Genomic DNA, 22,704 nt, shown 5'->3' with positions numbered 1-22,704 from the left:
CCTACTATTCTCTTATGGTTGATAAGCATTTTTTGAATGTGCGCATTCCACTGCATAGAGTCAGTGAGACGAATGCCTAAATAGTCAAACTCCGAAACCCTTTCGAGGGGGACAGAGTTTAATAATGGAGGGTGACCTAATCGTTTGGGTGGGTTCAGCACCAAGAACTTGGTTTTTCCTGTGTTAATTATCAGGCCCCTTTGAGTACAAAAGGTATAGAAACTATCCAGGAGACTCTGCAAGCCTACAGGGGATTTGGAAATAAGGAAGGTGTCGTCAGCGAATGGGAGAGTTGGTATACGCTTGCCCGCCAGGGACGGTGCATCAGATGGAATTTTTAAAAGATGGTCAACCACTCCATTCACGTAAAGGGAGAATAGAGTGGGAGCGAGCATACATCCCTGGCGGACACCCCTATTCACTGGGATCCTGTCTGTTCTTTGCCCCTGCGTGCCCCACCGTACCTGGGCATAATTATCAGAATGTAACCTCACCAACAGGGACAAAATATACGAGGGCAACCCCATTTCAGACAGTACTAGGTCAAAGGCAGTCTTCAGATCTATGAATGCTAAATAGAGACTGCCTTTGCCCAGCACCACCACCTTCCAATAAAGGAGCATCAATCTAAACGCCTGCTCGATAGTCCCTGTGCCTGATCTGAATCCGGCTTGGTAGTTGGATAGGATGTTGTTTTCATCCACCCACTGAAGCACCCTCCCCAAAACCACTTTCCCAGCGACCTTCTGCGAACAGTCAATGAGGCTTATCGGATGATAGTTCGCAGGGTCATCCCGACAGCCCTTCTTAAAATTAGGGACTGCCTCTGCCCCCTTCCATGAATCAGGGACTGGCGCGCCATTGTTGACAGCATTAAGTAGTGATGTAATTATTCGCCCCCACTCAATCGGGTTATCACGTAGCAAATCACCCGGGATCCTATCGGGCCCAGCTGCTTTAAGAGGCACCAAGGATCCTATAACATGCTCAACTTCCTTTAGGGTGAAAGGGAGCCCTATTGAATCCTCTGGTCGATTGGTAGGAATAAAGTGAGTCGAGGGCTGCACCTGGCTATCTTCCGTGGTAAACGTGTATAAGGAGGAAAAGTGGTTAAACCAGCATTGGCCCGGGATGTTACACGTGATGAGGGTGTTATCTGGTCTGTCCCTGGTTCTCACTAAGTTCCAGAACATTCTAGAGTCTCTCCCTGCGCTGGCTTCTTTAAGGTCAGACCAAAACCGGTCTTCCCATTCTTTCTTTGCCTCGTTGATGGTCTGTTTATAATCTTTTCTCGCTACCCTAGTCCTAGCCGGGGAGTTGCTTTTGACAGCATCTATTAACGCAGATTTCATCCCCTGAACTTTTTAGTAAACCAGCCCGGAGTATTCTTACTTCTTTTGTTCTCCGCCACAGTAGGATCCCTGGTTGGGACTATGAACAGAGTACCCAATTCCTTGACAGTCTCACAAAAAAGAGCCGTCTCTTTGTTTTTTGTCAAGGAGGGAGATTCCAATCTGGCCTGCGCCATCCCCAACAGTGCCCCTATTGCTTGGAGTTTCCCCTCGTCGAGTGCAACCTTGCACCATTTTAGCCTTCTCCCACAGTTTGAGGGACAAACTTCCCTAACGGTAGCTATTTTGGTGGGCAAGGTCAAGCCAGAGACCCCTGGCCACAGATGGTGTAGGGCCAGGGATAACGGGTTATGGCCGCTGTCTACTGAGGGCAAAACTTCCATGTCGTCCATGAATCTCCAGAGCTTAAAATCGAGTAGGATATAATCTATCCTAGAGGTGCGATTCACCCTGTTAAAAGTGTGGGCACCCTTAATGTCCGAGGTATTTCTGCCGTTTACCGCCCTCAGCCCAAATTCAAGTGACAGAGAGTTCAACTGTATGGCCTGTTGGGACCACCTCCTTATCGGGTCAATTGATAAGGGGGGAATTCCTCTTCTAGAATCCTCATCGGCAATGTCCATGATGTCATTCGAGGCAAGGGGTTCATAGGTGCAATTAAGATCCCCCGCTACAAGTACATAGGTGCTAGTAGGACACTGGCCGAGTAAGCCCTCAAGGATTGCGACCGTGGGGGACAAGGATCCCCCCTTAGTACCCCTGGCATAGATGTTGAAGATGTCTAAAGTTAACCCTCTCTGAGGCCCCCTGACAGTGATTTTTAATATGTCAGGGGAATTCGTTGTACTCTGCACAATTCGGCACCCCAACGATATATCTACCCAAATAAGAAGACCACCTGAAGGGCGGCCTTTCCCAGAGACTGAGGAAACTGCTGGTATGTGATATGTACTGTAGCCGACCTTGTAACAGGGCTCCCTGCTCCAGGTCTCTTGGAAGATGCAGCTAGAGTAGGCCTCCACCAAGGTATTCCAATCGGGTAAAGCCAGATTCCGGGATATACCGGCAATGCTCCAGCCGAGAATCCTAAGAACTGGATCCGTCACAGCTGGTTCAACAACAGGCTTGTCCACCGGGGTTCCGGCTCACCGTGGAGACACTTCCGGAATTCCTTCACCTGCATCCCTACCTTTGTCATTATGTATGGAGCAAATCGCATGGGGTATCTTCAGCCCAGAACTAGGGGATGTGGGCTCAAGTTCACTACAGGAGTTAGGCAGGGGACCAGAGAGTGAGCTGACCTCACCCGATTGGCTACGCTCGGGTGTTGATAATAGGGTCGAGGAAGGGACCGTATCATGGTTAAGGGAACCGCGTCAATAGCTACAGCCCCTCCCAAAACTACCAAAACCTATACTTGAGGGGTAATCCCGATAGGAAACATAGCTACTGGGAAGAAGGATATTCGGTTCTATACCCCGGGGCTGGGAGGGGACATTCTGTTGTCCTACAGCGCTGATGTAGAAGTAGCTTAAATCAACTGCGCTCATACCTGACCAGCCGCCCTCACCCTGCCAGTTGCAAATGAACTGTTCAACCCTGACATCTTTAAAATTCACAACAATACAGTCCCCCTGGCAGTCCTTGTACCTATTACCCACCCACCCCACCCTTCTGACATGGAGAATCTGACCATCCAGCTCGCTTGGTAGCGGTCTGTTCTCCCTTAGCCAGTGCATGGTTTTGTTTTTAAGCTCCTGATAAGTTTCCAATTGAACTCCCTTCAGCCGCGGAACTCCAATTAGCACCGCAACATAAGGCCGACAAGCTGGCGGGAGATCAATCGTAGGGAGTCTTGGGGCACCACTAGATTCTAGAAGGGGACGTTGGGGATTCGCTGCGGGATTACGATTGTTACTACCCTCGGCGACCCGTTTGGGAGTGTTATTCTACCTTGGTGGCCTCTGGTGAGTGGTATTCTTCGATACACTGTGGAGGCGGCTAGCTGGATGTGGCCCGATCCCATTGAGCAACTTGGGGCTAGCCGCCTGTACGCTGGTAGGAGATCCGGCTGAAACTACTCCTGGCATCCCTGTCTTAGCTGGCAGGGTTACGTCAGGAATTACTGATGCCCGCACTGTAGCTATATCCTGGCCCATGTCCGAGTTTCTACTCTGCTCAAGGACTGCCTGGGAACTCTTAGCATGTAGCTTAATTAGGGATTTTAGGGAAAAGAAGTTGTCCAGAGAGGCCTGCTCAAATCTTTCCAGCCTCTTAGACACAGACTTCACCCTTTCCAAAACTGGGAGAATCAAAGATTTTACCAATCTCTCAATTTGGGCTACAAGTGGGCTCGGGGGTGGAATGCCTAAAACAGGAATAGGCTCAAGACTACCAATCTGATTCTGTGTTAAACAGGTATGCTCTGAATGGGTTGGGTTCGTGAGCTGGGCACTTCCTGAAAATAGGTTTGGTGTCAGTGTCGTTGCTTTCTTTCTCTCCTCACTCCGAGAGTTCCCTATGTCCATAGTAGCTTTAAATGTAAGCTTTTTGGCCAAATGACTTCGCCCCCCTTTTTTATAGCTTGTTACTCTCTTCCTTTTAGCGGGAGGCAGTCTCAAGCCCGCTACTGCAGCTGGCGGCTGGTTACCTGGGAGACCCTTAGATAAGTTCAAATTACCTTGTTGTACTATAGTTTCAGGGGGGGGGGCACTGGTGTTTCCGGAGTGGTGCAGATGGCTGGCCTGATGGGCATTAGCCCATTTAGCCTATCCAAATTGCCCTAATGGCACCTACGTTGTTTTGGATTTGGTTCGACAATACCCCGTCTGCATGCACTATCACATTAGGAGGGGAAACTGCCAGGGCTAATGGCCCTAGGGAGGAACGCTTATGGTGAGGAAGGTTGAGTGAGACACGCCGTTCCGTGAGGGCAATCTCTTTTTCTAACACAGAATATGCTTGTGTGATGAACTGATCCATCGTTCCACTTACATAGCCACCCCCCACCCTCCCAATTTTCCCAGACCTGGTTGTCATTGGCATGGGAATATAGCTGTAGAGAAGGGGCCAATACCCCAAGAGAGAATAGTACAATTTAAGGAGAAAATTCAGTACTAAAATGTCCGAGGGTTAACAACAAGAGGTTAGGGAGATGGCCCTACCCGGCCTCCTTCGGCCTGTGACGGCCTTGGACGGTCCCGCCCTTGACCCGGGCTTCTCCCGGGACGCTCCCGCACGCTCCCGCACAGCAGAAGAGCCGGTCCAAGATGTAGAGCTCACTGCGTCCTGTGGGCGGGGCTGGCAGCAAAGGCGGGACCAGAAGGTATGGGTCAGGCAGGGACTCCTGGGATAGTGAGTCCCTGCTCGCGCCTGTCACAGCCCACACGAAGGTTGAAGAGCGCCCCACAGTCCGCGGCTCCTGCACACCCAGATGAGGTGAGATTATGCTCCCACTGACGCTGGTAGGGAAGCGGCACCCGCGGAGCGGGTGCTGCGAGTTGTGGATGTGGTCCGCTGTCCGTAGTTCTCTGCACCCGGCGAGCAAACAAAGTAGTGGTGTACATAACTAGTTTTTCAATCCATTTTGATTGTTCAGGAATAAAAGACTCTGTTTTGGTGTGTCGGAAGCTGCAGAAATCTTTTAAAATGTAATTCGTAGAATAATTCAGCCTGTCACACATGCTTTTAACTACAGTGATGGTATATTGGTGTTTGGGGCTACACAAATGGAACGTGATAAAGCACTCACACAAGTATGCCATCTGCTTGCTGAAGCAGATCTCGCACTAAATGCAGAGCAGTGTGAGTTTCACAAAAACAGACTTACATTATTTGGGCAAATTTTCTCTGAAAATTGAATAACTCCTGACCCTGAAAAGGTACAAGCAGTGTCCCTCAACTTTTCTTCCATAAGATGTGACCATACTACAATCCTTCTTAGGCATGGCCAGCTACTGCCCCAGGTATAGTGGTGATTTTGCCACTGTGAGTGCCCCTCTAAGAGAACTAACAATATGAGATGTTCCGTTTGAATGGTCATCAGAATGTCACAAAAGTTTCAAGAAAATAAAACACACAATTGAAAATGCCACTGAAATGGCTTACTTTGATATGAAATTGCATACAGAGATTGCGGTAGATGCAAGCCTGGTGGGTTTGAGCGTGATCCTTGCTCAACACAATGGACAGCCCAATGCTCAGAGACACATTGTGTCCTGTGTTAGCAGGAGTCCATCTCAGACAGAATGTCTTTATTCTCAACCTTAGAAAGAAAGCTTAGCAGTAGTATGGATGTGTGAACACTTCCATGTGTTCTGTACGGAAAGCATTTCCCCCTTATCACATATCATCAGGCATTGATCATTATTTTTGGAAATATGTAACACAAGATGCCCCCTCACATCAAGAGGTGGGGGTTGCATTTGCAGGACTATGATTACACTATTGTGCATAAATGGGGGAAGGACCAAAATCCCTCAGGCTATTTTTACAAGTGCCGCTACAGCATCATACTATAATGTCCAAAGCGGCTGAGGCCTATATACATTTTATAATAAAGTCAAGTGTGCCTGCAGCTCTTTCTATTGAACACATTCTGACAGCTTTTAGTACTGACAAAGACATGCTCAAGCTTAAAGAAATCATTGCACCACAATCATAGAGGAAACATACTCAATCTCTTACAGATTATGTTGCATACTAGAAATTCAAGAATGTTCATGAAAACCTTTCTGTTACACATGATAGTGTCATACTAAGACAGTCGAGAATAGCTATTCTTGAAAGCCTGAGGCAACAAGTTTTGAAATGGCACACGAAGGACATTGTAGCATTGCTACCACTAAAAGACCCTCAGGGATCGGCTGTGGTTCCCGCACCTTGATGAACAAGTTGAAAGGGAACTGAAAGCATGTCATCTGTGCAACTGTCTGTCTCCCAAAATGACCCAGCCTCATCTGAATATGTCTGATCTCCCTAAAAAAGCCTAGGAGAGGATTGCGGTTGACTACTTTTGATCCCTCATTAATGGACATCATCTCATGGTAGTTGTCAATGAGTAATCACGTTTTCCACTAGTGCAAGACTCATCATCGACCACACATGACAAAGTCATCAAGAGGCTGGGTGATCTTTTCAGCAGCATGGGGTGTTCCTTCCACTCTCAAATCTGACAATGGTCCACCTTTCAATATTAGAGAGCTCAAAGATTTTCTCACTCATTTGAACATAAAACATCAGGAAAGTACACCTCTCTGTCCACAGGCACATGGCGTTGCTGAACGATGTATGAGTACTTTGAAACGGGTGGTTCAGCATGCTGCGCTGTAAGAAATAGACCTCAAGTCAGCTTTATGCCCGGCTCTCTGCGCCTAACATTTCACTCCTCACTCCACAACAGGAGAATGCCCTTGCTGTTCAGGAGAGCACTTGGAACGAAGATTCACAATGGACTACCAGTTTGTAAATAGACTCTAGTGAGATTTGTGCCAATGACACCTCTCACAAATGCAAAATGAAAGCTTAGGCTGAAAAGCTCTGAGGCGCTCGAAACACGGTCTTCAAGAAAGAAGACTGAGTTCTTGTCATGCAAAAGCAGACATGCAAGACTGGCGCTGAACCGCTAAGAGTTGTGGCAAACAAAGGACATATGGTAACTGTGCAACGACCTGGAAACTACAAAACCACAGACTTGTCACACTTTAACCATTTGCCTCAATGTTCATCGGTTCCAGACCTCATGAGTGAGGCAAGTCCACCTGAGTGCCCAAGTCAAGCATCTGACTCTTCTCAGAGATGCCAGATGAAGGCGCCCCTCATCTACCTCATGCAACTAGGTCTGGAAGCTGGTGCAAGCACCTCAACGACTCATCAAGGTGTTATAATGTGTATATGTGTATATGTGTATATATTTGTTCATACTTTTTATATAACAAAGAGGGAGATGTTGTGTCCTGTGTTTGTGCATACGAGGCCTCTAGTGATCCTCTGCAGACTCCTTACAAGTATTATGTAATCCGTTGGGTGTGGCTGGGTGTGGTTAATTAAGTTTGTGATGCAGTGCGTTCAGTTTATGGTTGAATGCTGAAGAATAAAGAGATGCAATCCAGAGCTCAGTGTGTGGCGTGGTCTGTTTAGGAGCGGTCCGTGCAGGTATGGGCAGGGGATTTGACAGACGACCACGAGGGGAAATTATTTAATTAATTAATTTTCCCTCATCATCATCTGTCGAAATCCTCCCCCACCCCGCCCTCACCCAGCCCCACTGCTCTGGGGAGGACTCTACACTTAATAACACTGAAATTGGTCTGAGGTTGCGAGTGTGCCCTTCTGGAAGAGTTCTCGCCCGACAGTTTGGGATGGATTCTCTCATGAGGAGCTGAGTTTGAACTGATTTGCATAAGTCAGGCTCCTGTCTAGAGTGCCATGGTGGGCAAATACTGATGGGTTGGAGTGCTACTGCGAGTGACTGTCTGTGGCTAGACTATTTGCAAGCCTTCCTCACATCACCTTTGTGTGTGGAATGTCTCTTTCTCCTAAAGTTTTAGAACACTTAATTGTGTGTACAGTTGTAGTTCTCCTCCAAAGACTGATGATCATTAAACAGATTCAAGAAGGGAGATGGCTTTGTATGAGTGCCAAAATGTAAAGAAATGCTGAGTGCATGTGTCATTGCAAAAGCCTCTGAGGGGAAGAAGTAACACCATGTGGAGGGTTCTTGGGGTGTAATTGGCAGTGGGGGCAGTGTAGTTTCAGATACTGTGACTAGACTAGAGAATTGCGGTGCGAATATTGTTGTCGAAAATGGGGGCAGAGTTGCACCATGACTTCCTTTTGTTACCTTATTGAGACTGGTGTTAAATAAAGAAACGCAACGCAAACGAGTGATCTAACTTACAAGTCATTAGAAGAATATAGAGGGTGAGTAGGGGGTAAGACAGGTGGATTTTCTCTTCAACCTCAAAGCTGAAATCTTCACTATTGTTTCCTTGGAGGAAATCGCACAACAAGACCCAGATTTTTGCGTGTGCTAAAACTTGACCGCCGGTGACAACAGCTCACGTGGCTTTTCCGACTATTTCCTTCGGGTCATGTTCATACCCCTCCCCGGCTCTCACCTACCTCCTTGCTGCACTAGGCTCTGGCTGTGCACATTTTATCCACGTGATGGCGCCAGAGTCCTCCTCAGCCTACTACACTGCAGTGGGTTTATCTTCCCCTTTCAAATTACTGCGGAAAAAAATCCAGGCTCGCAAATGAAAAGACAAATTTCCAGACAAGGCATTTTAATGTCACTCATTCATCACTTACCTGCGTTCTGAAAACGATTACATTTTATTATGGCACTCAAAAAGATCAGCATTATATAGTACCAGTTAACGTACTGAGGATGCAGTTCATATGCGTAGAGAAAAAAAAAGATAGGTAGTAAGCTGGTAAACTCTAACACAAATCACAAATAAAAATAAATAGAAAAAATAGTATATATATTATATATAGATATATGTCTGTGTGCGAATATATTTCCCCAGCAAAATCCATGGCTGGTTTACTCGTCTTTAAATGATATAATAATACTTAGCTGAAAATAGTTCGAGTTAGGATTAACTCTGAGACACAGGAAGGACACCTTAAATAAATACACACAGGCACATTTTTAACAAAAAATGCCAAATAAAAGGAATAAAATCTGCTCGTTCGCTTTTGATGCTGGTATGGCTGATGCTGGTGAGCGAGCATCCATTGCTGATTCAAATCACGTATAGCTTTTCTATATGGCTCTTGGATGGGGGCGGGTGCATCTGGCTGTGCGTGGGGTGCTTTACAGTAGACGGGGTCCGGTGGCTCTCGCCGGGCGTGTGTTCATACAGGCAGGTGTCCTGCCCCCGACTGCAGCCTGCTGTGGCTGGTTTATTTTGGTCGATGGTCCGCGCTGCCTCCAGTGGCAGGTCCCTGGTTTCTGCCCCTGCTCTGCGTCACGGCCGCGCACGTCACTCCAGCCAGAGGAGCGAGGCTGGGAGAGGGGGAGAGGGCGTCTGGGTATTATTAGCCGAAGAGACAGTGTGCACAGGCAATATCGCACCTCTGTGCCCTCCGGCAGCAACGCAGCAGCACCGCAGCCCCTGCGCATCTGTCTGCAGCCCCGGGAGGAGGACGCGTCGGAGACAGGAGGCTGCCGGTGGGTACCGGCCTCTGGGGATGCTGTGTGGAGAGTGTATGTGGCTGTCATTTTTTATTTGTTTGCTTCAGTGACCGTCCCCTCGCCCTCCCTCCACCCCTCATGCCCCCGGTGCCCCCACCCCCCTCCTACACACACCTTCCCTTAGTGATGCGTCCCTCCCGAAAAGATGGGAGCAGACGCCCCCGCAGAGAGCGTTAGGGGAGGATGCTGGAGGCCGGAGCTGCTGCAGAGGGAGTCTCGCGTCTCTGCTGACAGCGCCTCCATCCCTCGGTACCCGCAGCCTCCAGCTCTCCCGGTGTGTGCCCCTGGCGTGTCACCGGCTTCGTGGCCCTGGTAGCAGGGGGTGTCACCGGCTCAGATGCCCTGGTAGCAGGGGGTGTCACGGGCTCCGCGGCCCTGGTAGCAGGGGGTGCCACCGGCTCCGCGCCCTGGTAGCTGGGGGTGTCACGGGCTCCGCGCCCTGGTAGCAGGGGGTGTCACGGGCATGCAAGGCTGACGCCGAAGCAGGTACCTTCACACATTGTGCGGCCCTTAGCCCAGCTCTTCCCACACGCTGAAGGGTGCATGTTGTTGGTTAAGATGCCCCCCTGTTCGTCCTCGAAAAGGAAATCTGCGGCTCTGCCCCCCTTTCCTGCTCTGTGCGGAGGTGAAGCTGCACCTGTGGTGCTAGTGCTGGTAGTGGCGTGGTTGCAGGTGGTGAAGGTGGTAGTGGTGGTGGGGTGGAAGCGAGGCTGGAAGTGTAAGAGGTTGTGTGGTGTTTTTTTGGAGATGTAAGAGGCTGTGTGATGGGGGTTGTTGGATGTGTAAGAGGTTGTGTGATTTTTTTGGGGGTGTGAGGGGTTGTTGGAGGGGTTGTTGGAGGTGTAGGAGAGTTTGTAGTGGAAGTGGTGGGTGGCTGGAAGGACTGCTGCAGGTGTCAACGTTTTTTCTCCTGAAAGGGCGATGGTAAAATGATGCAAAGGTGGCACTGGCGGAGGCAACTGTGGTGAGCTAGTGGAGTGGAAGGTACTGGCGTGGGAGCTGACATAGATGTGACGGTCCAGGAACAGGAGGTGATAAAGATAGTAGTGAAGCTGTCCGTAAAGGTGGTGGTGGCAGCTCTTGGTGGCAGTAGTGGTGCTGGTGAAGATGCCACCAGTGAAGTTAGCAGCAAAGGTAGTGTAGCTGTGAAGATGGCAGTGAAGCTGGCGATGGCTGTAAAGGTGATGGTGCTGAAGCTGCCATTAAAGATGGTGAAGCTGGCAGTGTTGCAGATGACACGGTGGTGGCGGTGACGAAGGCAGCGAGGCTGGCAGTGGCAGCGCAGGTGGCGGTGATGCAGATGGCAGTGAGGCTGGCAGTGGCGGCGGGGGCGGCGCTGGCGTCCACGGCAGTGATGCTCTCGCCAGTCCGCGCGCTGGATTCGCTGCTGCGCGTGGGCTCGGGTGTCTCGCTCCCGGATGCTGCAGGGATGGCATGTCAGTAGCGCTCACGCACGCACACACGCTCACCGCACCTCTCTGTCTCTCCACAGCACCTGCAGCAGACAGACAGACGGCAGCCTCCACCGGCCCCTGGACCACCCCGGAGGAGAGGAGAGGCGTGGACGGTGACCCCGTGAACCCCCTGTGACTCCTGCCATGCGCTGGATGGGAAACCCCTAGGCTGCACGCGCCGCTTCCCGCCCTCGGCCTGGGATATGCCTGGCTCCGCGCGCGCCTCGCTCTCGCGCTAGAGGCCGCCGCCGCCGCCGGCGGAGCGCGCGCCTGGGGGCCTCGCGGACGGGCCGGAGCAGCCGAGCGGGCCCATGGGCAGCTCCTGGAGGGGCGGGCGCGGCCCGGCGCGGCGCTGCTGGCCGGCCTGGCTGCTGCCGCTGCTGCTCGGCCTCCTGCGGAGGGGGCTGGCCTGCCCCGCGTCCTGCAAGTGCAGCGCCAGCAGGATCTGGTGCAAGGAGCAGATCGCGGGCATCGCCGCCTTCCCGGTGCTGGAGAGCAGCGCGGAGCGCGAGAACATCACGGAGATGTGAGTACCGGGGGCGCGTGACAAGCGCGTGACAAGCGGGGCAGCCTCAGAGGCGGGGGTGGTGGAGCGGCCATAATGTGCATGTTAATGACAGTGGAAATGGTGATAAGGACAGTGACCATCGCAATCGTGATACTGAAAACATTGTTATTAATATTATTATAAATATTATTTTATTACTATTACCAGTTACACCCGACCGTGCCCGCAAAGGCGGGGCGTGTGGGCTGGGGCAGGCAGCAGAGCCCCGCACCTGATCTGATCCAGCGTTTCTGTGCCAGTATTAATGCTAGATACAAAATCGAATAGTCGTGAAATGGCAAGATACCAGCGCCGTTGCAAACAAGAGAAAAATAGGAATAAATCTGAGCATAACAAAAATGTGATGTGAAGGAAAATAGGAGCAAGAAATGGGTCCTAACAGGTGCTGCTGGTGAGACGGTGGCAGAGAAGAGCCACCGGTGGGCAGTAGAGGGAGGCGGAACCCGTGTGCAGGAGGGCTGAGGGCAGGAGCCGCGGGGCCGCATCCCTGGGAAGGGAGCAGCATACGATCGGGGAAGCATGTGTGTGGGAGGGAGCAGGCATAAATCAGGGTAGCATCTGTGTGGAAGGGAGAAGGCATACTATTGGAGAAGCATCCTCATGAAGGGAGCAGGAATAAGAGAGGGGTAGAATCCGTGTGATAGGAATCTGGCATAAAGGCGGAGTAGCGTGCATGTGGAAGGGAACAGGCATAAGAGCGGGGTAGCATCGGTGTGGACGGGAGCAGGCGTAGGACGGAGCGGGGGTAGCATCCTTGTGGAAGAGAGCAGCATACGATCGGGGAAGCATGTGTATGGGAGGCAGCAAGCATAAATCAGGGTAGCATCGGTGTGGAAGGGAGCAGGCATAAGATTGGAGAAGCATCTTCATGAGGGGAGCAGAAATAAGAGCGGGGGTAGGACCCGTGTGGAAGGAATCTAGCATAAAGGCAGAGTAGCATGCATGTGCCAAGCGCGAATATCATGAAGCGCGCCCTTAGGACCCGGGCACCCCCAGCGTGGCCCCGCCCCCGGTCACGTGATCTGGGGCGACCGGTCGCCCAATCGGCACTCGGTCGCCCAAGTACTTCCGGGTCAGGCACACGTATGTCCGGCTGGGGGGGCAGGGGGCGGAGACCTTTGCCCTATTTAGGGTCAGGAACCCTGGCTTCTGTCTCTCTTTGCCCTCTGCCACCCCAGCTGACGACCTCGCCGGGCGACTCCTTTTTCCACCCCCTACCTTTTTACTTGTAATTTAAATTTAAATTGTCCCTTCGTCCCTTCGGCGCTCGCACCCCCCGTTGGATTGTCGAGGGAGTGCGAGGAGCGGCTTGGAGGCGGCGCTGGTGTTCCGGAGCCCGGCGGCGAGGCTCGGCGGCTGTGGAGAAAGTCGGCGGGAGATCGGCGCGCTGCGACGGAGAGACGCCCATTATTGCCAGGTAAGGGGCCGGGAGTTCTGGGGGGCCTGCTTGCAGCCGCTGATTGCGGGAGGGGGTTCGCGGGTTTTTTGGTGGGCTTACTTCCGGTGGTTGGTGGCTGCCGGTGGGGCTCCTGGGGTCCGGGTACCTTGTGGCAACGTGGGCGGCTCGGCTGGGGAGCGGGGGTTGGTATTTGCACGGGAGCTGGGTCAGGTGCGCAGGGCAGCAGTGGGGGACTTAATTGGAGCGCCCACTTCAAGGAGTCAGTTTCCCGCGCAATTTGCGTTGTTTTGAAAGCGGCTGTGTGGGGAAATTAGTTATCTAAGGCATCTCGGAAGCACAGTTTCCCGCGCAATCCCGCATTGTGATAAGCAGAGAGCGATGCCTCCCAAGAAGGTCAGCCATAAACGAAAGGGGAAGGACCCCGAAATTGCACAACTATTGAAGCTAATGCTGGCGAAGCTAGGTGAGGATCAGGAGAGCGCAAGCGATAGCGATGTCTCCCAGGAGGAGCCTGAGCAGGAGGTCATTAGCGAGCGACCGCGTAGGGAGGGGGTGCCACCAAGGGCTGCTTTTCCCCCCTTAGTGAAGAAGCCCAGGGCTCAGCAGAAGCGTAAGGGGAGTGCATCACGTAAGAAGACCCGTGTGGAAGGAATCTAGCATAAAGGCAGAGTAGCATGCATGTGGATGGGAACAGGCATAAGAGTGGGCAGGTGCTGCAGGCTGAAGCCGAGTGACCGACCGGTGCTGCTGGCCTGAAGCTTGGTGACAGGAGTTGTGGACAGGTGATCTGCTTGACAGTTAGGTGTGGCCCAACAGCTACAGCGGTCCACCTCGAACCTGGTTCTCGGCAGGGACGCCCAATATCCCGAGATTCTGGGCAAATCACGTTATCTCCATGTGCCTAGCAAAGTGGATGTGTCCGTCAGTGACGCAACTGGTGCTTATGTAAAGCGCTTTGATACCTATAAGTCGAGTTTGCACTATATAAACCCCCCCCCCAAAATAAAAACAGGACAGAAGCTGTGGAAAGAACATGTGTGGTGACGCTTGACAGGAGCTGCGGACCAGATGTGTGTGTGTGGATAGTGGGGCCGGAGCAATAGGACATTACTATAGGGATCTGATACGCACAGCTGTGGGGCATGGACAGGTGACAGAGGTGTGGGTGGAAGGTGTGGGCAGGAGGGCCGGCTCATGAACAGTGGGACTGGACTGGGGAACAAGCAAGCGTGGCAGGTGCGAAGGGACAAGAACTGCCGGAGGTAGCGGTTGAGAGTTATAGGAAAGGCGATGTGGGCAGTGTAAAGTCGGATACTACATGCAGAAGATGCGAGGCAGGGACATGTTTATCAGGCGTCACCGTGGGGCAGGAGCCGTGGGACAGGAGCTGTAGTACCGCAGCTTTCGATACGAGCTGATGGGGGACGAGAGCTTTGGGTGTGGGGCTGGGGCCGTGGGTCAGGGCTCTCCGCGTAGCTGTGAGAAAGTAACTTTGGGACAGGCGGAGTGGGGCGGGAGACGTGGAGCGGGGACTGAGTTCCAGGAGTCGTGCAGCAGGTGTCAAGAGACGAGATATGTTGCATAAGTTGTGGCCCATGAGATGTGTGCAGGTGCCGTGGGGCGGTGACTGCATGACAGGAGTCATGCGACAGGAACTGTGGGCACATACTTTTGGGGCAGGAACAGTAGCACGGGAATCTGGGCACGAGACGGTGAGGGACAGTGTCTGCACGACAGGATCAGGAGCAATGGGGCTGGACTTGTGACAGGTAGCGCATTGTATTGTAACATTTATATAGCGCTTAAAACGCCTCTGCAGGTGCTGAAGCGCATGCCTGGGCGGGTAACACGCAACACCGTATAGGGTGCGATTGGTACTGGGAGTAGGAGCCGTGAAGCACGACGAACTGGGAGACAGGAGGTATGTGACAAAAGCTGGGAATACATTACCAACGATGTGTTGGAGCTACATGAAAAGTGTGTTGGCGCTACATGAGAAGCGCCTGGAATTGGCGCCGGGCGGCTAGAGCTGCGTGTTGGCCGCAATAACTGGAGCTGTGTGTAGGCGCTAGGCAACGCTAGCTGTGTGTTGCTGCTGGGTGTCAAGAGTTGCGTGTCAGCGACGCTCGGTGTCAAGAGTTGTGTGTCGGCGACGCATGACAAGAGGTGTGTGATGCCGCGCGGTGACGAGAGCTGTGTGTTGGCGCTAGGTGACAAGGGCTTTCTGTAGGCGCTGGGTGAGAGAAGCTACTACGGGGCAGAAGTGCCTTTGCTCGGCGGAGAGCACGAACCCTGCCGAGATGTGATTACGGCTTGACTCGCCGATAATAGGATTTCGAAGGCATTTAGATGATAAATGGTCATTGCCGGGTGCAGGCCTTCCGAGGCAGTCCGATGGGGACGTTAAGCGGCGCGAATTATTGCGCTGCTGCGCGTGTGAGAATGCTGAGGCAGAGCTGTCCCTACAAATGTAGGGGGGGCAAACAGTGTGACACAACGCTAGGGGGGCGGGGGCCTGTTCTAGGACTGATAGAATGTTACTTGAAGACATACATAGGCGCTATCTGTGCTGAGAGAACGCAAGGTGTCAGCTAGGTAGAAACCAAAATGACAGCTATGGCCTACCTCCTCTGAAGATGCACCCACAGTGGTACGCATTTCCTTCCTATGGAAATGTGCAGCAACATGAGCATACACACACACACACTGACATAAAGTAACATGTGTGCGGACACACAAATGCGCACAGGTGCACACACCCACATATGCACTCGCAGACCAAGGCGTACACAGACACTCGTAGACATTCGCAAAAAATGCAAATATACAATATACATGTAGCCTCCGAGCTCACTCACACGTTCACAGGCACACACGCACAAATACTCACAAACGCACACAATTCTGCAAGACTTTGGAGCCGGGGAACCAAATTTGAGTCTCGGCGTCGGCTCAACATCCTGCGATTCTGGGCAAATCACTTAACACCCCCTGCCTACAAAAGAATGAATGTATCCTTGTGTAATATGTTACTTCTGCTCATGTAAAGCACTCCAATACAATTTACAATTAACAACACTCCAATACCTTCGTGTCGAAAACGCGCTACACAAAGCTGCAAAACACAATAATAATTTTGCACGAGGATTGTCTCACACATAGAGGCACACCCCGCACGTTTGGGTTGCGGGGGAGCTGGCCGGGGAAGTCCCGAGTACGCTCCTCACTGAACCGCCAGAGGGCGCTGCCTTTGGCTGAAGGAGACAGAATCACACCCAGAGGCAGGTGAGAGCCGCCGCATCATAGGAAGAGGGGCGGGTAACACAACAGTTGTCGGTGTAAGGGGATTTCCCGTTATCACCGCGCGTGCCTCGACGCAGGAGGCCTCAGAGAGAGGCGCCTCTGGGATGAGGGAGGGGTTTCAGAGAGGTGCGCCTCACTACGGGGCTTTCAGAGAGAGGTACCTCACTAAAGGGGGGTTCAGGCTGTCTCTCACTGCTGGGGCAGGGCCAGGGGCAGTTAGAGAGATGCGCCCCCCTGTAAATGTGTTTCAGGGAAATGTGCCTCACCACAGAAGGTTTCAGAATCTCACTGCAGGGTGTATCAGAGAGCCTCACTGCTGGGGGAGCGGGGGTTGTCAAAGAGAGTTTCGCCCCACTGAAGGAGTGTTCCGGGAGCTGGGTCTCCGAGTAGCAGGCTTCAGAGGGAAGGGGATCTCAGCAGGAGCTTTCAGAATGATGTGACTCACTTCTTGGTAGGGTGGGGGATTAGCAGTGCTTAATCTGAGCCGGTGGTTTCCATGCTCGGCACTAGCATTTGATTGTAAACACCGGTGCTTGTGCCAATCTGCCACATGGTGGCGCTGTCTGGCTAATTTGGAGATGATCACAACAGTTACCTATTAATGCAATCTGTATCAAAAATTACGGTTCCTTGTCACCTAAGCCATTCTTATAGCATTGGGGTCATGAAATAGTTCGAATTGTCACATTTGTAGGAGTGTGATGTTTAGTAGTAGTGTTGTTACTCAAATTGGCAGTATAGCAGCTGCAATGTGTGGTGCAAGCTGCAATTTATTTATTATTATTTATTTATTTTTTGGTTTTCTAAAGCGCGACAGCTACCCAAGAAGGGTTTCCCGGCGCTGAGAGACACTATGTTTGAAAGCAGATTTTGAAACTCTGAGAGAAAGCTGGAGCAACTTACTGATTAAAGAGCCAAGTTTTGATGGCTCTGCGGAAGTGGTTGTAGCGAGTTTCCAGACGTACGCTTAGTGGGAGAGCATTCCATAGTTTAGGGCCTAGCAGTGAAAAAGACCTTCCTCCAATCCTTACTCTACGCACTTTTGGCACACAAAAAAGGCATTGGGATGCCGACCTAAGACAGCGAGCCGGCATATAAGCCTGCACAAGGGATTGTAGATATCTTGGGGCATGCAATGGCCTTCTGAATGAGAGAACTGGCACTTATTTTTTTTGTTTTACAAATTAAGCAATGGTGCCCCCCATTAGAGAGATGGGGCCAGTGTTTAAGGGGGTGGGGGGCATTTCAGAGAGAAGGCTCTCTCAACTGGAGGTGTCAGAGAGATGTCCCTCACTGCTGGGATATTCAGAGGTCGAACCCAACGAGCACTACTAGAAGGCAGCGAGGACTTAAGAGAAACAGAAAAGGGTGGAAGAGTCCATTGCGAGGGAGGGGGAGCGCCCTTTTCAGAAGGTGTCTCCTCAAAAAAGTCTTCAGTGGTGTGTTGGTTTAGCAAGGAGAACAGAGAGCGGGGGCCTCGCGGATCCAGTCACCCAGCCTTGTAGCCTTCGAGTGCCTGAAAACAACACATCCCAGTCACTACACCGAAACATCCACGGACACAAAAAAAGTACATCAGCCTGCAGTTCATGAAAGTCAGTTCGGCCTGCCGTGTTTCATGAACATTCAAATAAATCACTGTAACTTCGATTACTTCAGTTGATGACGGTACTCACAGTCACAGTAAAGCACTGAAATATCTGATACATGTTGTCGCTTCCAGGATAAAATCAGGGCCGATTGCAGGGCCACTTACTCGGCCACCTACTCCCAGCTATAAAATAGGCAGGTGTAGGTGGCAAAAGATCAAAATGTCACTCGGCCTGTACTGGGCCCTGTGAAGATATGCGCGTTGTGTCACTTGTTTCATCTGGGTCAAAAGCCACAATTTGGCCTGTCTATCATACTATGCAACGGGCTCCTCCCATAGTCTATGGGAGGAGCCCGTTGCATAGTTTCCCAGACCACTCCCCAGAATCCCTGGGAGCCTGTAGATCGGTTACCAGGAGATATAACGTGCTATAAATGACGTGTCAGAGGCTGCTGCTGGTATATGTCGGGCGGCTCAGTGCATTCAACGCTTGTCACAGGAAAATGTGGGGATCACACGTTTTATTATTATTACCACTAATAAAGCGCACGGCTACCCCCAACGGGGGTGTCCCGAAGTTTCAATCTGTCAAGACTGAGTCAGCCGTCTATCCTCCAGGGGTCGGTAAAATATGGACCCTTAAAATCGGTGCATGTTATGTATAGCCCTGAGCATCGTCTGCATGTTATGTACAGCGCTTACAATCACAGAAGTGCGCTACATAAACATGTATTGTTATGGCGTAGCTGCTGCTGCCTAGGCCCTGTCCACAACCCTTCGGATTAAGAAAGTGGCCTCGTGTGCCAGGGTCTCTGCGGACTTGGCCCTCCTTTTAGATTCCCTTAAGGCGGCCTCGGCCATACTACTTTCTCACCTCGAGCATCCATAGGCCTTTCTGGCGCATATCAATGAAACAAACAGTGCAGCATCATTAACCACTCTATAGGAAGATGCTAGGACCTTGCAATCATCCCCCATACTGTTTTGGGAAATTCGTTTTTATTTACATGTCAGATTTACCTAGAACCATATTTTCAATGTGTTTTTCTTTTCCTTTATATGCCTTCTTGCTTCTTTGCTTTGGAAAATGTACCTTTGTGTATATCCACTGTCTACGTCACCTCACCGTAGGGAGATTGTTTTCTACTTTTTCGCTCCTTACCCTCATCCCTGTTGTGTTTTGTACAACGCTCTGCCACCTTCATTTCTGGGCCTATCTCACATGTTAGGAAACTTTCAAGGAATAAAATAAAATAAATTAAAACAAAATAAAATAAACAGCATGCTGCACTGACTTGTTTGATACAGAAACAAAAGCTTGTTATGATTTGGGGCGGCATCATACAAGGCCTCTTGAATTGGAGGGTTAAGTGTAAACATGTGTTTGTTGCATGGATGTAATTTAGAGGCAAGGTGAAAGGGCCACAATATTACCTACATTCGGGTGGGAGGAGTCAGGGCACGAGTTGTCTTTCAAAAGGGGCTAAACAGTAAGAATATGTTGAATATGGAAGGCGTAAGTTGCATGGTATGTTATGGAATGGCGGTATACAACAAAATATTGCTAGTATCATATATGTTTTTACAGGAGTAATACACGTTTGTGTTTTGAACACCCTGTTCTATAGGTAAAAATATATCCACATCTCTCTATAGCACTTGAAGATACCTTACCTTACTCTGAAGCTGTTGGACAACAGGGTAGTGTGTGTAGCATAGGTAGTTATGAATCCCAGAGGTGTCTGTATTTAGAGGCCATAAATGCTGTGTCTATGGGCCAAAGGTGCCCTATGTAAAGTATATCAGGCCTGGGCCAAGAGAATGAAGGGGAGGGAGGGAGGGTGTACAAGCAAGCTGTGTAGAGGCAAGCATTGTCGGAAAAGTTATTTCTTGAATTGTTGGATGGAGGAGCCAGTCTTCGAACCCAGGGGACCGGTTCCAAATTGTTGGGCATCACTGGAGATCTCTTGCCTCGTTGTCTTTTTCTGAAGTATTTTCTAGATGTGCAAACATTTGTGGACTGGATTTAGGATATGGAGTTTAGCCAATGAAATTCTCACAGTGTTATAGTTATGCAATCATGTTTCCTGTGGTCCGTAACAAGGTGGGTTGGAGTTGCGGGCAGAGAAGTGGAGCTCTGGGGAGCAGCGGCTTATTTCTATTGTGAATGTGTGTTGGCACCAGAGTTCAGATAGTGAATCGGAGGTTGGTGGCTTCGGAGATTGGTGGCTGACTGACAGTTTTTGGTCTTTCTCTGAAGGTTTATTTGCTCCTTTGTGGTTTGAGATGTTTCCTGCACATGGTCTTTGAAGGAAAGGCAGAAATCCATGTTGAAGCTGATTGACAATGTACAGTCTGTAAGGGAAGAAACAATTCTCAATGGCCATTTCATTTAGCCAGATTTGGATTTGGGGCCGGTGCAAGCAGATAAGGACGCTCTTAGTTTTTGTGGGCTTCACTCCAGCTACTCATCAGACATCTATATCTGAATGGCATTGGAAATGTTGCTAGTATATGAACGTTGTCGGACATAGACACTTTGAGAGAAAGCTCAGGGTCCTCAGAATACTGGTGTATGGAGTTGTTGTGATTGGCAAGCAGGATCCCTAGAGGTAGCATTTGAAGAGTCAATATCATTGGTGACTTTGTTGAAACCTTGGTGGAAACCACAGGTTACCAAAGATGGCTTCCTCGATATGAGCACATATTTCGGTCTGGGCCAAATGTGTTTTTTAAACTGTGAGATAATTCGTATCTTTGTGTGAGTTTCAAATGATTAGACGGATCATACAGATTAGGAGTGTAATAGCTTTTTCCACCTATATCACTTTGATTACCTCAAAACATCCTGAGATTTCGATTTAAGGTTGGGTGAGTTGGTGTCAACACACTGAGTTGAATGGATGCTTGGAAAGTTGCTTTTTCAAGAGTTTTTTTTAGCTCCGAGTTTATCCTCTTAAACACATGATTTTTTTTTCGGAAGGCCAATACAGGGTTGAATCACCACACATTCGAAACACCAAAATAATTGAGGAATCTTCTAAACTTGAATTGTCCCAATATTCTTGTGATTGGAGTCTTTTTGAGTCAAATGGCGAGAGCGACATGGCATTCCAACATGATTTGTGATATATTGATTATAATTATGTTTGAGAATAGTTCATCATATATGTGTATTGTGTTTTTTTTACATAGTTGTTTTTCAATTTGCCTATAATGCATCTTTAAATAGTCACTACGTTTGCTTACCCGTTTAGGTCTTTTTATTTTTTGTTTTATGTCTTTTTCAGCCTTGCAGTCTAATTTTCTTCTTTCCTGTCGTTCCTTTATTGATTGACACTTTATTTTACTTCCTTTTTGATTACTTTTGCTCTGACTCTTCAGTAGTGTTTCCATTATGTGTTTCTTACTTTTTTCTGCTTTCTCTCTTCCATTACCCTCCTTCCCTCTCCGATTGTAAAAATATTTCTGTAGCGCAGAAATCAGGAACAAAGGCACACACATTAAAGGTGCATGTTCATCTTAAAAGCACAGCTACTTAACAAAAGCAATCCAGAACGCACCAACTCTCTTCTAGAGACAGTACTGGAACCAGCCCTAGTTTTACCATGACAAATCACACGTATGTGCCACAAGGTGACTGAAAACCTCTTCTCTACGCCACCGAGCCAGGCTCAGATGTGTGCTGTTGGAGATGTGAGAACTGATCTGTTGGCTCTAAAGACAGGCTGTATTTCGTACAGCGCTTGAAGTCAGCCCCGTGGTTGACAACTTGAAACATTGCTGTCTCAAATCTGTTTGTTTTACACAACCAATACTTCCTAGGTTAATTTGAGTTGACCAAACGGGGCTGTCACACCTGAAAAGAAAGAACTATTAAAATAAAGCTTTTCTTTCTTTCTTTTTCTTTCTTTCTTTCTTTCTTTCTTTCTTTCTTTCTTTCTTTCTTTCTTTCTTTCTTTCTTTCTTTCTTTCTTTCTTTCTTTCTTTTCTTTCTTTTCTTTCTTTCTTCCTTTCTTTCTTTCTTTCTTTCTTTCTTTCTTTCTTTCTTTCTTTCTTTCTTTCTTCCACATTATCCTGTTTACATAGACAAGGACACATGGCAGTATTAGCTAGAGTCACAAATTATTTTTAAATGCCATATATATCAGAATGCAATGCAGCACACTAAAAACCAGACCTTAATAGAGCATTCATCCACATGCTATAAGTAGCGCCATATTTTTTTACAGTCTGCTGCTATTCAAAACGTGCATCAATTATGGACCAAATGGCGAAGATAACTCTTATATTATAATATATACTTGATTGATTAAAGTCATAAAGACCACTGTTTCCCAGGAATAGGATGTCCTGGCTCTGGCATGACTGTGCTGCACAGTCTGTACGGAAAGAAACACATTAACACAACTTTCAGAATGGCTTTATGCAGAAACTTAATAAGAGTAAACCAACATATGATCTGTTGACTGTGGTATCCACATTTACTTGAAATACGCCACAAAGGATAGTAATGGTCTTAAAATAATTGCAAGGCAAGTGCAGGACCCACACGTTTTAGTTCCTGATTCAAAAAGGCTTGTGTGAATTTAAAGTTAATGTAGGTGAGACAGACGATAAGCTGAGAGCAGAGTGCATATTGCAAACCCTAAATCACATGCTCAAAATGTGCATATTTTTATGACTGAAATTTCTAATTCGAATGTGGAAAATCCACTGGAATGGCAGACTTTCCAGAGTAAGAGAATTAGGATTGAAGTGGAAAGAGTGGTGTTCCCAGTGGAGCAGCAGGTTGGAGGCACACACAAAGATGACGGACAACCACAAGGTGACA

At 49.4% G+C, this 22,704-nt stretch overlaps 1 protein-coding gene across 5 annotated transcripts in view; it reads left to right on the top strand.

Annotated features, from left to right (window-relative positions):
* The first annotated feature begins 9,285 nt into the window (after window positions 1–9,285).
* Window positions 9,286–22,704, top strand: part of NTRK2 (neurotrophic receptor tyrosine kinase 2) — a 590,175-nt gene continuing 576,756 nt past the window's right edge. For 4 of the 5 annotated variants that reach the window (XM_078675807.1, XM_078675806.1, XM_078675805.1 and 1 more), the window contains exon 1: window positions 10,960–11,535. In XM_078675807.1, coding sequence (XP_078531933.1) covers window positions 11,321–11,535 — 215 coding nt within the window. In that variant the 5' untranslated portion in view covers window positions 10,960–11,320. Of the gene's footprint in view, window positions 9,568–10,959; window positions 11,536–22,704 lie in introns of those variants that run through there. The other variant, XM_078675804.1, reaches the window with a different exon arrangement.

Source organism: Lissotriton helveticus, chromosome 2_1 (assembly GCF_964261635.1).
Source record: "Lissotriton helveticus chromosome 2_1, aLisHel1.1, whole genome shotgun sequence".
In the NCBI taxonomy this organism is placed as follows: Eukaryota; Metazoa; Chordata; class Amphibia; order Caudata; family Salamandridae; genus Lissotriton; species Lissotriton helveticus.
Note: the sequence above shows the minus strand (reverse complement) of the source record. Positions and strands in the feature narration are given on the sequence as shown.